At 32.1% G+C, this 15317-nt stretch overlaps 1 protein-coding gene across 1 annotated transcript in view; it reads right to left on the bottom strand.

Moving 5' to 3' along the window:
* The window catches only part of OCA2 (OCA2 melanosomal transmembrane protein), a 654184-nt gene that overhangs the window by 410877 nt on the left and 227990 nt on the right, over positions 1-15317 (bottom strand). The window contains exons 12-14 of the mRNA XM_074300312.1: positions 13640-13696; positions 10916-11040; positions 3267-3405 (exon numbers count right to left, since the gene is read on the bottom strand). Of these exons, the coding sequence (XP_074156413.1) occupies positions 3267-3405; positions 10916-11040; positions 13640-13696 (321 nt within the window). The remainder of the gene's footprint in view (positions 1-3266; positions 3406-10915; positions 11041-13639; positions 13697-15317) is intronic.

The following is a 15317-nucleotide window of genomic DNA, read 5'->3' as shown; positions in this document are numbered from 1 at the left end:
GAGATGATTATAGGACCCCTCTTTGTGGTGGCAAATAACTTGAAATTTCAGAAATCCCCATCAATTAGGGAATGACTGAACAAGTTGTGGTATATGGTTGTGATGGAATACTACTACTGTGCTGTAAAAAATGATGAACTCGATCTTAGAAAGGCATGAAAAGGCTTACATGAACTGATAAAGAATGAAGTATACAGAACCAAGAGAACATTACAATAATATCATATTAAGAATGACTTTGAGTGACTGTCACTATATTATAAATATATAAATTAAAAATATAGAATATGAAGATATATACTATCTGCATCCAGAAAAAGAACTGATAAATAAAAGTATGTGAAGAATAATTTTAAAAATAAATTATATGTGTATTATACACATGCCTATTTGTTTATGATGATAGCCATGTCTAGGACAGGGCAGGGAGAGAGAAGAAAAAAAAAAGGGAAAAAAAAAGAAATGTACATGGTCACTTTGTTGTACATTTAGAAGAAATAGCAAGTTATACAGGGTGGACTTGCAGTTTTATATACAATAACCTATTTTATGAAAACGCTTGTTTTATTCCATAAATTAAATTTAAAAAATTTTAAAGGAAAGAAATGCAAAAATTAATTAAATAGTAATATTAAAGTATAGATGGCATTTGTATACTCTTTCTTAGTTTGGTGACAGCTGGAGTATTTTTTTTCAGTTCTAGGTACCACAATTCAAGAAGGACATTGATAAATTGGAGAGTGGATAAATAAGGTAGGCAAATTAGTGAAGGGATAAAGAGTCCATATTATAGGAGGATCAGATGAAAGAATAGGAATGTTTAGCCTAAAGAAGAGAAGACTCTGGAGGGACATGATAAATATCTTAAATTTTTTGAGGAGCTATCATACATAAGGGAGATTACATGTATTCAGTTTTGCCCTCAAAAGTGAAACCATGCCCAAAAGATGTAAGTTGTAAAAACAAAATTTTAGGTTTGATATAAGGAAAAGCTTCTTAACGATCAGAACTTTCCAAAAATTGAATAAAATATATTGGAAAATAGTGGGTACCCCCTTCTTGGAGGTCTGTAAGTTGAAGCTGGATGAGAACTTGTCAAACACGTTACATTCTATTAGGTTTTGGTTGGACTATCTAGTATCTGAGATCCCTTGGAATTTCTCTAAATCTGTGAAAATACTTTCATTCTGCATCCTCTTCCACATGTGGTTGATGCTCTATCTCTGGTTCTTTTTTCATTCCTTCTTTCCTTTTCTTTCTGAAAGGGATTCTCCAAAGTTTTTCCTGACTTCACTTGCTGTTAAAGGAGTAGTCAGTAAACAAAGCAGAATGGCTTGGGATACACTCCCAGAAAGGAGCTTTGTTTAAAAAAAGAAAAAGAAAAAAAAAAAAAACTTTCAGGAGCATGGCCTTCAGTTGCCACAGAAACACTTAATGTCCCACTAAAGCAAGGGTTACTACTGATGAGGGGGTTTTAAGTAGCAGAGCAATATTATTCTGCTAGAAAATGCACAAGCCCTTTGGCATCTAGAGAGCAATTCTCCCTCCTTTAACCAGGCACTAAAAAGAGAATTAAAGAAGTATAAATTACACCCTGTAAGAGAACCATTCCTTTTGACTAAGACATTATTCATTCCAGGATCCCTCTTTTAAAATGTCAATATACAGGCAACAAGAAGAAAGAGAAATACAGAGGAGTGAAGTGGGAGGACACAGAACACAAACTTTGCCTTCTACCCAATTTTGCCTAAGTTCTAGCCTGCTCCTGAGGAGGCATCCTAAGGACTATTACAAAACCTAGTATTGATTTTCTTTATTGCTGTATAAATTACATATTTACTATTTATTTTCCCTGTGAATATTTTCAAAATTAATTTCAAAGCTTAAAATAATTTTGGAAGACTTTTCCTTCCTACATTAGTCTGTTAATGAACATCCAAAGAACGCACAATAAATATGCCTCTTCTGGGATGCAAATATCTGCCTGCAATCTCATTACACTGTTGATAGCAAGGTCTTATAAATTAATCATTGCTGAAAAACACTTTTCCCTTGGAATTCATTTGTGAATTCATAGAGATAAGTATTGTCTTATCTTCTCACTGCTAATGAATAAATAGAAGCAGCTCAGATTTATCAACAAAGATCAGGCAGGGTATAGTTTTTTCTGAAGATAAAGTTAACCCTGAACTTCTGAGGATATCATTTTCAATAAAAGGCAAGCAATTCTGTTTACTCTGATCTGGAAAGCAATGACCTGGAGTTTGCTATTCAGAAGGATGCTATACTGACAAAAGTCCAGTGACATTGGTCAGAGGGCTTATCCAAGCCCTGACCTCATTATAAGTCTCAATCTCTGATGGGTCACAAGAAAAATGAATCCTAAGGCCATTCATAGAAAATGACCTCCCTTTGGTCCATTACTACTAGATTTTAAATCTAGGAAGTTTCTACAGCAGCCTGTTAAATGACCCAAAAAACCACTGTGGAATATAAGGATGATTTAATATAAAGCACATAAATAGTATGGCTTCTCCCTTCTCTTCTCACACTCTGAATGACATAGTGCAGTACAAAAATGGACTTTTCAGGTCAGTTTCATTATTCCAATTTCTGTTTTATGCATTCAAATGCAAGACTCCAAAGACAGCTTTAAAATAGTGTAGAACTAATTCTGTTGTCCTCCAAGAAAGTCAATGTGCCTGGGATTGCACATTAATACCAATTAGGTACTAGCTTGGGGCAGCTTTATAAAGATAAACTATAGTATTCTCTTCCATCTTGTATAAGAGTATTATTTTTATGTGCTTATAAAAATAAAGATAGAGGGAACAGAGAAGAGCAGAGATCTGAAATAAAATCAGAAAAACCTTACTGGAACTAGGTCTTATGAAATAGTTCTACTGAAAAGTCAACTTTTTCTATATATATATATATATATATACATTAGTTTACCCAATCTATCTTTCCTTTTCTTCCTTCTCCTCTTTTTCCTTCCTTTCTTCTTTCTCCCTTCTTTCCTTTTGTCTCAAATTATATATCACAAATTAAACCAGCATGAGAATGAAACAGTTTTAAACTTATTTAACTCTTAATGTAAATGTCAGCCAATCCACCATTGAACTCTTAAATTGTCCAACAGCACCCAAAAAAATCAAGAAGGAGGAATTGTGCTTAGTTTCTAGCAAAGATACCCCTAAGGATAAGAGGTATAAGGTGACAATATCTGCATTTGTTTATGAAAATCCAATTATTTTGCTACATACCATCTTTCTCAGCTCCTGATTGGAAACAATAATCACATTTGGTGGATCCCCAACAGCTGTGGCAGCTCCTCCAATATTTGTAAAAATCACTTCTGCTATTAGGACATGCCTGGGATCAAGATTGAGAACCTCACATAACCTGTTGAAGAGAGAGGGAAATTAAACCGCTTGCTTAGCCTTTGATTAAATTGCTCTTCAGATTCTAAGAATCTTATATAAGCCCAAATAACAAAAACAAACTTCATACTTAGGATACAGAACACACTTATACAGAGACAACCAAAATTTAAAAAGATGAAAACTAATACATATGGGCAATAGCTAGCAGTCATCGATCATAGCTCTGTATATCCAATTTACCTATGATTCAGCATCCTTTTCTGAAAAAAAGGTAAACAAACCCATTTCTCTGCCTCACAAATATGGTAGGAGAGTACAAGTAGGGTGCTTTTATAATCATGCAAGAATGGTAGTTTTGTAGGCAGTAGTACAACCAGCACTTTTTATCCATAAAACAAAGAGCTTTGGGTGAAACTGACTTTTATGAAAGAGGAAGCACTTGGTAACCAGATATCCCCAGGGCAAATTGCAGCAGCAACAAAGGAAGCAACAATATCAGCAGTATTCACTGCACTAATAGACACAGCTTGGGTTCCTAGATTACTTTTTATATTGCTTTGTTACCCTTGTTTTGCCCCAAAGTTGGATGGTTCCTAAAATGCACTCCAACCCATTCCCTGAATCCCCAGTTTGATGCATACTGAGCATCAGGACAATCCCTGATTCAGTCTAATGTTGCATATGTTCCTTTCTCCTGCCTGGAAGATATTTAAGCATGTTTATCCCTAACAAATATTATGGTCTGGAAACTCAGACCATATTTATATCCCCAGAGCGATAGGGGACTAAATTCAGCTAGTAATCTTTATTATCAATTGTTTAAAAAAGGTAGGGCTTTAATCTCTAGGCAGACAGGTCACACAGTAGATAGAACACTGGAGCTAGAGTCAGGAAGACCTGACTTTAAATCTGGACTCAAATTCTTACTAGCTGTGTGTGACTCTGGGCAAGTCACTTAACCCTGTTTGCCTCAGTTCCTTTATCTATAAAATGAGTTGAGGAAGAAATGGTAAATCACTCCCAATATCCTTAGCAAGAAATCCTCAAATGGAATTGCAAAGAGTTGGACATGACTGAAACAAATGGGCAATAAAGAAGTCTGAATAGACATGGAGAGGTCTTGTAGTCTTCTTTTTGTCTCCAGTGAATTAGTGATTTGTCTTTAGGAACATCAAGAACCTTAACAAGAAACCAAGGATACTTTCTAGGAATAGCATAGCCAGTCCCAAGAAGGGAAGAAGTCATTCCATTTATTTTTTTTCTTATTCTTTAATAACTTATCTTCAACCTTAATTCCAGTTAACCAAACAGTAGGAACAGTAGGAATCAGAGTAACAAAGTCCTGAGAAGAAATGTGCAACATGGTCCTTGGAAAATGTCACACACAATAACCAACAATCAGAGAGAAATTACTACCAATTATTCCAGTGTTCATGAATTTGTTATAAACAATCAAACCACAATCAGTAGAAAAGGTTGTTTTTTTGGGTTTTTTTAAAGGTAAGATGTTTTAAAAATGTACATTACAGAAAGTATGTGCAAACACTTCAGGCAAAAACAGGATCCAATTCAGGATACTATTAATAATTTGATATGAATTTAAGCTAAAAAATATCAAGATTTTACAACCAAAGACTTTAGGTTCATAAATTGTGCTTAGTTCGAATAAAAAAAAAAAAAGAAACATAGACTTGTTTTCTGACTTTAATATTAAGATGAGAAAATAAGTATCCCTTGACCTTGGAGCTCAGAGTTCTTAAACCAATTGAAATGCTACTATGCATTAGAGGTGAAAAACTGATAAATTTACCTACTTTGAGAGCTGGAACATGCCAAAAAAGGTAAAATTCCATATAAATTCACTGTTCATATAAACTCCATGGTGGAATTATAAAGATGGTAAAGACGTTTTGTGTCCAACTTTTGAAGTTGGCAACAGCATCTCTTAAATGTCGAAGCAGAATAATGGCTCAGATGCCTCATTGGTCTGATTCAGTCTAGTGTTTCATGTGTTCCTCTCTCACAGCTAGGGGGGAAATTTAAGTGTGTTTACCACCAACAAATACTGTGCTCTGGGGAAATCATAGAGTATTTTATGCCTCCAGAGTGATAGGGAACTAAATCCAGCTATTAATCTTTATTATCAGGAAAACAGAAGAAATGTTGGTCTATTTAATCTCCACAGTAATGACAGGATTCATTTACATTTGTAAAGTTATAGACAAAGGGCAAGAAGCCCTTTGAAGACATGAAAGTGCCCAGTATGGGAGATATCCAAATATATACGTGTATAAAATCTTTATTTTATTTTAAGAATAATCATAAAGGTAATTATTGGGATAATTATAATGATTAACTATATCATGAGAAAGTTGAGTTAGAGTTCTCAAAAAATCAATGTTTCTCTCATCATATTACATTTAAAAGTCTTGTCTCTAGATCACATTCTCTTATTAAGACCAGATTTTTGAAGAGCTATCAATAACTTTTGCTTCTTCAGTAAATTATAATAATCCATCTAGTATGCCATCTCTCCAATGTGGATCCTTCCAACAATGAATATATATGCCTTCTTATCCTATGTAATTCTTTTCTGTTTCATCCATCCTATTAGATTGGTAGGAAGCCTAGGCTTAAGTGATACTTCAACTATATCTTTTTTAACTTTTGAATTTGGAGCATACCTATAAACTAGTTATGGATCAGCCTAAGTCTGGAGTAGTTGTAGCAGTACCAAACCTAAAACTGTATTATGTCAGCCAGTCATCAAAAACATTTGGTACTGGGTAAGAAACAGAGTGGTGGATCAGGGAAATAGATTAGAAACAAATGATAAAAATGATCAAGGCCTATAGCAATCTATTATTTGATAAACCCCCCAAACTCTAACTTCTAGAATAAGAACTCACTATTTGACAAAAATTGCTGGGAAAACTGGAAAATAACATGTCAGAACCTCAGCATAGACCTACATTTCACACCCATATTATATCTATAGATAGATAGATAGATAGATAGATAGATAGATAGATAGATAGATAGATACCTGATTTGAACATAAAGGATGATACCATAACAAATCAATAGAGCAAGGATAATTTACCTATCAGATCTTTGGAGAAGGGAAGAATTTATGACCAAAGAAAAACTAGAAAACATTATAAAAGGCAAAATAGACAACTTTAATTGCATTAAATTAAAAAGGTTTTGCACAAACAAAACCAACAAAAACAAGATTAAAAGGTAATAAAAGCTGGGAAAAATCTTTACAGCCAGTATTTCTGATAAAAGTCTCATTTTTAAAAATATATAAAGAAATGTGTCAAATTTATAAGAATACAACTCATTTCCCAATTGATAAATGGTCAAAGGAAATGAACAATTTTCAGATGATAAAATTTAAGCCATTTATATTTATATGGAAAAAAAATGCTATGGAAAAAAATGCTCTAAATAACTATTGATTAGAGAAAGGCAAATTAAGACAACTATGAGGTACCACCTCACACCTCTCAGATTGGCTAAGATGACAAGAAAAAATAATAATAAATGTTGCAGGGTTTGTGGAAAAACTGGGACACTACTACGTTTTTGCTGGAGTTGTGAAATGATCTAACCATTCTGATGAGTAATCTGGAACTATGCCCAAAAGACTATCAAACTGTGCATGTACCCAGCAGTACCATTACTGGATCTGTATCCCAAGGAAATCATGAATAAGGAAAAGGACCCTAATATGCAAAAATGTTTGCAGCAGTTCTTTTTGTGGTAGCAAAGAATTGGAAAATGAGTAGATGCCCATCAATTGGGGAATGGCTGAACAAGTTGTAGTATATGAAGGTAATGGAATATTATTGTTTTTTAAAAAATGATGAACAAACTGATGGTAGAAAGGCCTGGAAAGATTTATAAGAACAGATGCTGAGTGAAACAAGCAGAATCAGAAATACATTATATACAATAACTAAAAGAATGTGTGATGATCAACCATGAAAGGGTTGGTTCTCATAGGTTTAGTGATTCAAAGAATCCCATTAGTCTTTGGACAGAAAATTTCATCTGCATCCATAAAAAGAACTAAGAAAATTGAATGTAAATCAACACCTGCTATGTTCACTTCTTTTTTCTGTTTTTTATCTCTCCCATAATTTTTCCCTTTTGCTCTGATTTTCTCTCCTAATATGATTCATAAAACAAAAATAAATTAACTTACTACAATAAAAAAATCCCCCCAAAATAATCATGAAGTACTTGTTCTATTATATAATGACTATCTATTCCTTTTGTAGATGATAATGCCTAGAAGTAAAAACTATATAAAGAGATAATGCCCTTGAATTGTCTTACTGGCTTACTCCATGACGATTTCTTCATCTTACCAGGGTTCATTGAGATATTTCAGACCCAGTAAAATTGAGACCTAGTTTGGTGAGATGAATCTGTATTGCCTTTGTCCTTTACCTAATACAGTTAGAAATAGCCTTGTAGAGTTATTAGGAAATGGAAAAATACCTACTTTCTGAGATATTTAGAGTATTTGGATTCCCCTGAAGCTCCTTCTCTTACTGAATAGTGCTTAGCTGCCAGGCTGACTGTGGGACTTAAACATTTTCAGACTAGAAGAAGCATCACCATAAAAATGGTTACGGAGGTGTTTGTCATGAGATATAGGTATAATGATGCAATATGCATTCTGAGAGAAGCACTCTCTAATTCTTGTCTTATAAATCTCTTTCCAGGAAAGTCCAATTTATGTTCTAAAATATTCTCCAAAAATTAGTAAATTGCAGAAACTTTTGCTGAATCATTCTCACCATAGAATAAAACCTTCTTCTCACGTAGATTAGTTTCTCTAATCTAAATCTTGATCCAATAATTTATAGATTTAGAAAAAATATCACTGATAATGAATACATGTGTAATTTAATAGTAGTATCAAGTAATACAGAAATACAAACATTTCAACAGGGTTAAGAAGGCTCTAATAGGTTTCAAAATTATTGTCATCTCTTTCTCCATTTCTCAAGCCATATTTCCAGACAGAATGAAGAGAATTGAAACAGAAAGGGTGTGTGATTTAAACTCTTGAGTGAAAATTTTCCCAGTACAGTGTATTAAGAAAAGCAGGAAAAAGCAAGGAGCTGTTGAATGAACTTCACTTTAACCTGCTACACAAAAACCAAGTAGGCTTAATCCTAGATTCAGTCTACTCTGTCTAATTTGATTCTTTTCCTTCCTTTTCCTAGTCTATATATTTTCCCATCTCCAATCTGTTTTCTTTACCTGACACTCTACAACTTAGGCATATGTCTCTCCTCATAGTCACTAGAATCTCCAACAAAATAAGTTTTATTATCCTGCACATAGGTTAACCAAAGAATTTTCTATCATCCCAGATAAGTCTTCCAAAATCTCTAATCCTGGAAAAGTCCTCCAAAGTCTTCCACTGTACTCTTAAGGTAAATAAGGAAATTTAATGCTGAATCTTAGCAAGCAAGTACTATAAAATTCATTCAGACAATCTAGTGGTAAAAGCTAAATTCAGATATTGAGATTCCTACTATGAAATATTTTCCTTTCTATTACTGATCCTAACACCTCTTCTATCAATTCAAGAACAAACTCAACAAACATTTGTTAAGTTTCTATTATATGGAAGGCAATAAGCTAGACACTGATGATACAAAGATGGAGAATAACATAGCTCTTAGCCTCAGAGAATGGACATCTAAAATATATACAAAATAGGCAAGACATAAAGTGATATTAATGATAGTAGGAGTAGTAACAATGGCTCATATTTACATGAAACATTTTCATTCCAACCTTGTAAGATGTTCTTCATTTGTTTCAGTTTTGTCCCACTCTTCATGACTCCATTTGGGTTTGTTATTTTTGCAAACATAATGAAGTGATTTTTCATTTCCTTTCCCAGCTCATTTTACAGATGAGGAAACTGAGGCAAATATGTGTTAAACTGATTTTTCTCAGGATCACAGTACTAGTTATCTGAAGCCAGATTGAAACTCAGTTCTTGAGTTTAAGTCCAATGCACTATCAATGTACCACCAAGCTGCCCTTACAACCTTATGTGATAGTCTCAAGGAAATAAGTGATTTAGTGGAAAGAGTGCTAGACTTGGAGGCAAAAACACCTCAATTCAAATTCTGCCTCAATTGTATGTAGCTATGTAACATGGACAAGTCATTATATCTTTCTCAGCCTCAGTATACTTATCTGTCAAAGGAGATAATAACAGGTTTGTTTGGAGCATCAAATGAGAGAACATATAAAAAAAGATTTGTAAATTTATAATTCTACTTAAATGTTATTACTTATGCAAATGCTAATTTACTTATTTTACAAATAAGGAAACAGGCTCAGAAAGGATAAATGAACTATGTATACACTAGTAGGAGTGCTACTAGGCAATAGGACTGGAATTTGGGCACAGATCACCTATTTCCAAATCCAAGGCTCTTGCCATTACATTAAACAGTATCTGGAAGTAGAATGGAATTAAAATAAAGAAACCCAAATGAAGACTTCTAGAAGGGTCTGAGGTCTTTAAAACTAGTTTTCTTTAAAGGGATTTAAAAGATGGAGGGGTGGGTAGAGGGGGAGGTGCAGAGCTGAGAAATCAAAATATTTTAATTATACACAGTTTGAAATAGAGCTGTAAAAAATGGCAAAGAATTGTCTCCATGGATTATCTTGTGCTGTCATTAGGAAAGGTCCTATTTTTAAGTAAAGCAAAGGACTACTCTTACCAAATGGTTGGAGTCAAGAATGAGGAGAACCACAAGCAAAGAAGAAAGCTTTTTCTTGTTTATTTTTCACTATAATTTCTCCAGGTCTGTTGCATTTTCTGCAAGCTTAGTATCATATCTAATCACATCTCACAAAACTATCTCCTGAAATTTTCTTTTGCTTCAAAAACGTACATTCCAAACCCCTGCATTTTCTTGGCTAGCCATGTCCCCTTTCTCTTTTTTTCAGTTTCACCTCAAAACTTCAATGTAGGCCAAATATAATTTAACTGTTTCCAAACTGCTCAATGTTCTTGAAAGACTTGCAAAAAAATAAAATAAAATCCTTAATTTGGAATTTTTGTGGGCATTGAGTTTCCATGACAAATTATGAGAGGCCACAAAGAGAGTTGTCCAGTATAATGTTACTCTTGGAGGAATTAACTTCTTCTAAAATATCATAGATCCAAAGTATCAAAGCATTATTATGTCTGGTATATGACAAAGTAATAATCCACCAATTAATAAAAATTGATTGAGTGCCTTCTATGATACTGGGGACACAAAGATAAAAAAATATATTCTCTGCCCTCAAGAAACTCACATTCTATCAGTATGTGAGAAATCAAGATGGACATGGAATCTTGCATTGATATTCAATTGTTTAGAATTTGACATTTTTAAGTCATGCTCAGTTTTTGATCTTCATCAAAATTAAAAATTTTCAGTCTGATCATTCATAAAGTTGACTTTATGAAAGTAAATAGTCACATAGCTTACCTTATAGTAACAGGTGTGAAGAGCAACATTGTGGTGACATTATCTAAAAATGCTGAAAGGATTGCAGCGATGAGACACAGAATAATGATCATTGCCCACACTCTGCCTCGAGACAGCCAGTATGCCTAATGAACACAAAGAGCAAAAGAAAAGCCCCCAGATTTAATAATTTCCTGCAATACATAGTTGATTTCATTTTTAGAGACAAGGTTTCATTAGAGGCAATATAGTATAATGGAAAACCATCTGACCCAGTTTCTAATCTTGTTTTGAAAATAATAATAATAAATAGTATTTTTATGGAATGTATTGGGTGCCAGTACTTAGTACTTTATAATACTTTACTCAAGACTTCACTCAAAGCACGACAGTACTGGACTCATTTGATCCTCACAACAACCTTGGGAGATAGGTGCTATTATTAACATTTTACAGATGAGGAAACTGAGCTAAATGGGGTAAAGTGACCTGCCTAAAAAAATACAGCTGAAGAGAATCCCAGGCTTAATTCAGGTTTTCATGATTTCAGATAAGCCTTCTATCCCTTATGCCACCTAACTGCCTCTAATTTGTTTTATATACCAAGCATGTGTTTTTTCATCTACTAAATGACTAATTTTAACTTCCTTGAAGAATCATAAAAATTAAATGAGAGTTACATAAAGTTTTTAACTACAAAACATCATGTTCAGTTCATCCAGATCATTTTAATTCAACACATTTTATTAAGTTCTAATTCAATTTAAGGCAAGTTTGGGTACTAGAGAAACAAAGATTTAAAAATTAAAAGTTAATATAGCTCCTACCATCTTTGATGAGCTCAATCATGTTGGCTCCTCCATTAAATTTTGAATTCCTTAAGAATAATGACTTGGATTTTTGTAGGCATTTTTGTTCTTTCTTTGTATCCCCACCACTTAGTACAATGCCTGACATATTTTTATTATAACTCAGTCATTTCAATCATATCCAGCTCTTCATGACCCTATATGATGTTTCTTGGGTAGTTTGCTATTTCCTTTTCCAGCTCATTTTACACATGAGGAAAATGAGCCAAATAGGGTAACTGATTTGCCCAGAGTCAAGTAGCCATAGGTATCTGAGGTCAGATTTGACTTCCTTATTCTAACTTCCTAGCATACACTAGGTGCTTAATAAATGCTGACTTCATTTAAAAGGAGCATTAGTCATACAATACTTAAATATTTAAAATACTTAAAAATAAATATGATAGAAGGCAAATATAAAAACATGAAAGGATATTTCCAAGGAAGAGTTCCAAACAAGATGCTATCAGAAAAACTAAGGAAGTTTCATATGGGTTGATAGCAAATGGCATCTGAAAGAAAGTTGCATTGTCTACTTTCAAGTAGAGAAGGATTTCAATAGATACAGATAGATGGAACATAAGATAACAAGATGAGAAAAGAGAATAGCGAGCCATCCCATTTAGCTAGAAAATGGAGTAGTAGAAAGGAAGTATAATACAATATGGCTACATTAAAGCTGAAAAGGTTAGTTGTAGACAGATTAAGAAAGGTTTTAATATGCCAGGCTAAAAAGTTTACATAAGATGATCTCTTCCAGTTCTAAATATAGAATCCTAAAGTAAATATACTAAATGTTTTTGAGCACTTGTTCTGTTGTGTGGAACTCTTCAAAGATATTGGAGTGGTTGGCCTTTGGGTCACAATTATTATAGGAGGATAATGTTCAGATCACTTCCAAATAGCAAAATGCATAGTTCCTAACCCCTGCTATTTAATCCATGTTGTTTCTAATATGTGCCAGCCTAATTCGGCCTGTGACTATACAAATAATCCAATTTAGAAATTTGGGGAATACAGCTTATATCCTTCTCATCAGGGACCATATGCCACAGAAGTCAGCATTCTCACATTCTTTGATTGGAACTATCATTCCAATTATATCCATGATTTCCTCACTATCCAAATAGTTTTATTTTCTATAAACATTGCTAGTACAGCCCTTTCACCAGAAGTTTAGAAAAAGAATCATTTTTTTAAAGAAACTTGTTATTCACTTGCGTTTAGTAGGTGTTCAATAAATATTTTGATGTTTAAATAAATGAATCATGTTTCTTGTTTCCTGATCTCACATTCTTTACACATTCTATTTAATATTACCTTCAGAACTTTTAGTTTTTTTCTGGGAATCAGAAAGGTCAGCTTAAAAAATTAAAATTATAATAATTTGCCAAAGGAAAACTGGCAATATTATTGCTCAATCATTTGCAAGTATAAGAGTGTGGACATGTGATTTTCTGTGAATTCATTGACAGTTAGCCCCTGGAAATGAACCTTAGGAACATGCAGAGTATAGAATACTATCACAAAAAAATATTCTACTAAACAATATAGTAATCAGAAATGGGTAGCTTATAATACATTATATCACAAAAGAAAAGCAAAAAAAAAAAAAATCATAGCTATGTTGACTTCCACTTACCACTGAAATGAAATTACACAAAACATTTAACCTGAATCTTTTTGCCTTTATCCACTTCTCTGGTTATTTATGAGAACAAAATAGTCAAAAGGACTATTAAACTTTTTCACATGGTACTGCTCACTATTCTTAAACAAGCAATTGAAAAAGAAGCAGTTTTTCTTATGATTTGTTTATAAAAGGCAATTGTGTTTGATAAATGTAACTATATAAATTCAGGAATATATTTGATTTCTAAATTATAAAACATTTTACCTTTACTGCACAATAGTCAAAAAATCCAGTTTCTGAAAATATGGCCACTAAAATCATCTGTGGGGAAAAAGAAAATACCTGATCAAAACAAAGATATGTCTAATTCAACATTCATGTATATATATATATATATATATATATATATATATATATATATATATATATATATATACATATATATATATACATATATATATATTTATATTTATTTATATTTAAAATTTAAACAGATGAATGAAAATTTCTCTGTGATACTCGCAGCTTTTTTCATCTGGGATGGAAAAACATTAAAAACTTCTAACTACTAAAAAACAAGTGAAACAAAAATTTTCACTGCCACCATTACTATTTAATATAGAATTGGCAATATGAATTATAGCAGTAAGGCAAAAAAAAAAGAGAAATTACAGATCATCAGAAAATTTGGAGAAAAAATATATTTGTAGACAAAAAATATAAAAAGAGAATATACTTAGAAAACCCTAAAAATAGCAAGCAATAAAAATAAAACATAATGTAAATAAGAAAGAACAGAACATGATGAATATGAAAGTGAAAGTTTAGAAATTGGGGAAACCATTTTAAAAATATTTTATATGTTTAATATTGTATTTAACATTACTTTGTAATAACTATAAATATCATTTATATATCAATAAATTTAATTATAAATTTTAATATTTATTTAACATTCATTAGTATTTTAAAGTCACCTTTTTCATAATTATCTTGTTTAATCACATATTGATATGTATATATATATATATATTTACATATATGTGTATGCATATACATATATATAAAAATCAATGGACTCACTGAAAAACAGAAGTATTTTACTGGAGGAAAGAATGATTGAAAGAAAAGCAGAAGCAGAGGAAAAACCCAAAAAATCATTATGTTTTTCAATTATATTTTATTAATATATTATTATTAATAATATAATATTAATTATATTTTAAAACTATAAGGAAAAGATTGACATATTTGTAAGACAGATCAGGTATCTTTAAATCACCATACTTCCCAACCCTAGTGAAGAAGAAAATAGCGTGACCGAGATTTCAAGAAATAATATAATTTCTTAGAAATACTCAAAATGAGGAACAGTTTATAAGTGAATTGGGTTCATAAAATATCAACATGGGTGAATCCAAAATATATGTGTGTATGTATGTATGTATATACTTGTGTGTGTATATATACCCACATATATGTAATTGTCAAGTTCAACATTAACATTACAAAATATTATAAGCAAGCATATAGATCATCTAAAATTATCAATTCTAATTTCATAGAACTTTTTCTACAAAAGTAAGAAATTTAAATAGTATATACTAGAAATTGATATTCAGAACTTTCTATATAAGCTTCCCAACAAAGCTAAGCATTTATTAAAAAATAAAATCTCAATTAAAATTCAAAATTACTCCGAGTAATTCATAGAATGAAAGATTAATCTCAGAACACTGTATGATGTGAAAAACCAGCAAAAGCACTGAAACTTTGGAACAACCTTATATCAATTGCTATGATCAGTAGATATATTATCATTTTGATTAATTACTTATTATCTCAATGCAATCACCATAAGAGATTAAAAATAACAGTACTACCACATTGGTTAACTAATAAATTAATGACAAAATTGGGCTTGAGGGAGAAAACCAAAAAA

Source organism: Sminthopsis crassicaudata, chromosome 3 (assembly GCF_048593235.1).
Source record: "Sminthopsis crassicaudata isolate SCR6 chromosome 3, ASM4859323v1, whole genome shotgun sequence".
In the NCBI taxonomy this organism is placed as follows: Eukaryota; Metazoa; Chordata; class Mammalia; order Dasyuromorphia; family Dasyuridae; genus Sminthopsis; species Sminthopsis crassicaudata.
The sequence above is the reverse complement of the archived record's forward strand: the minus strand, read 5'-3'. Positions and strand labels throughout refer to the sequence as shown.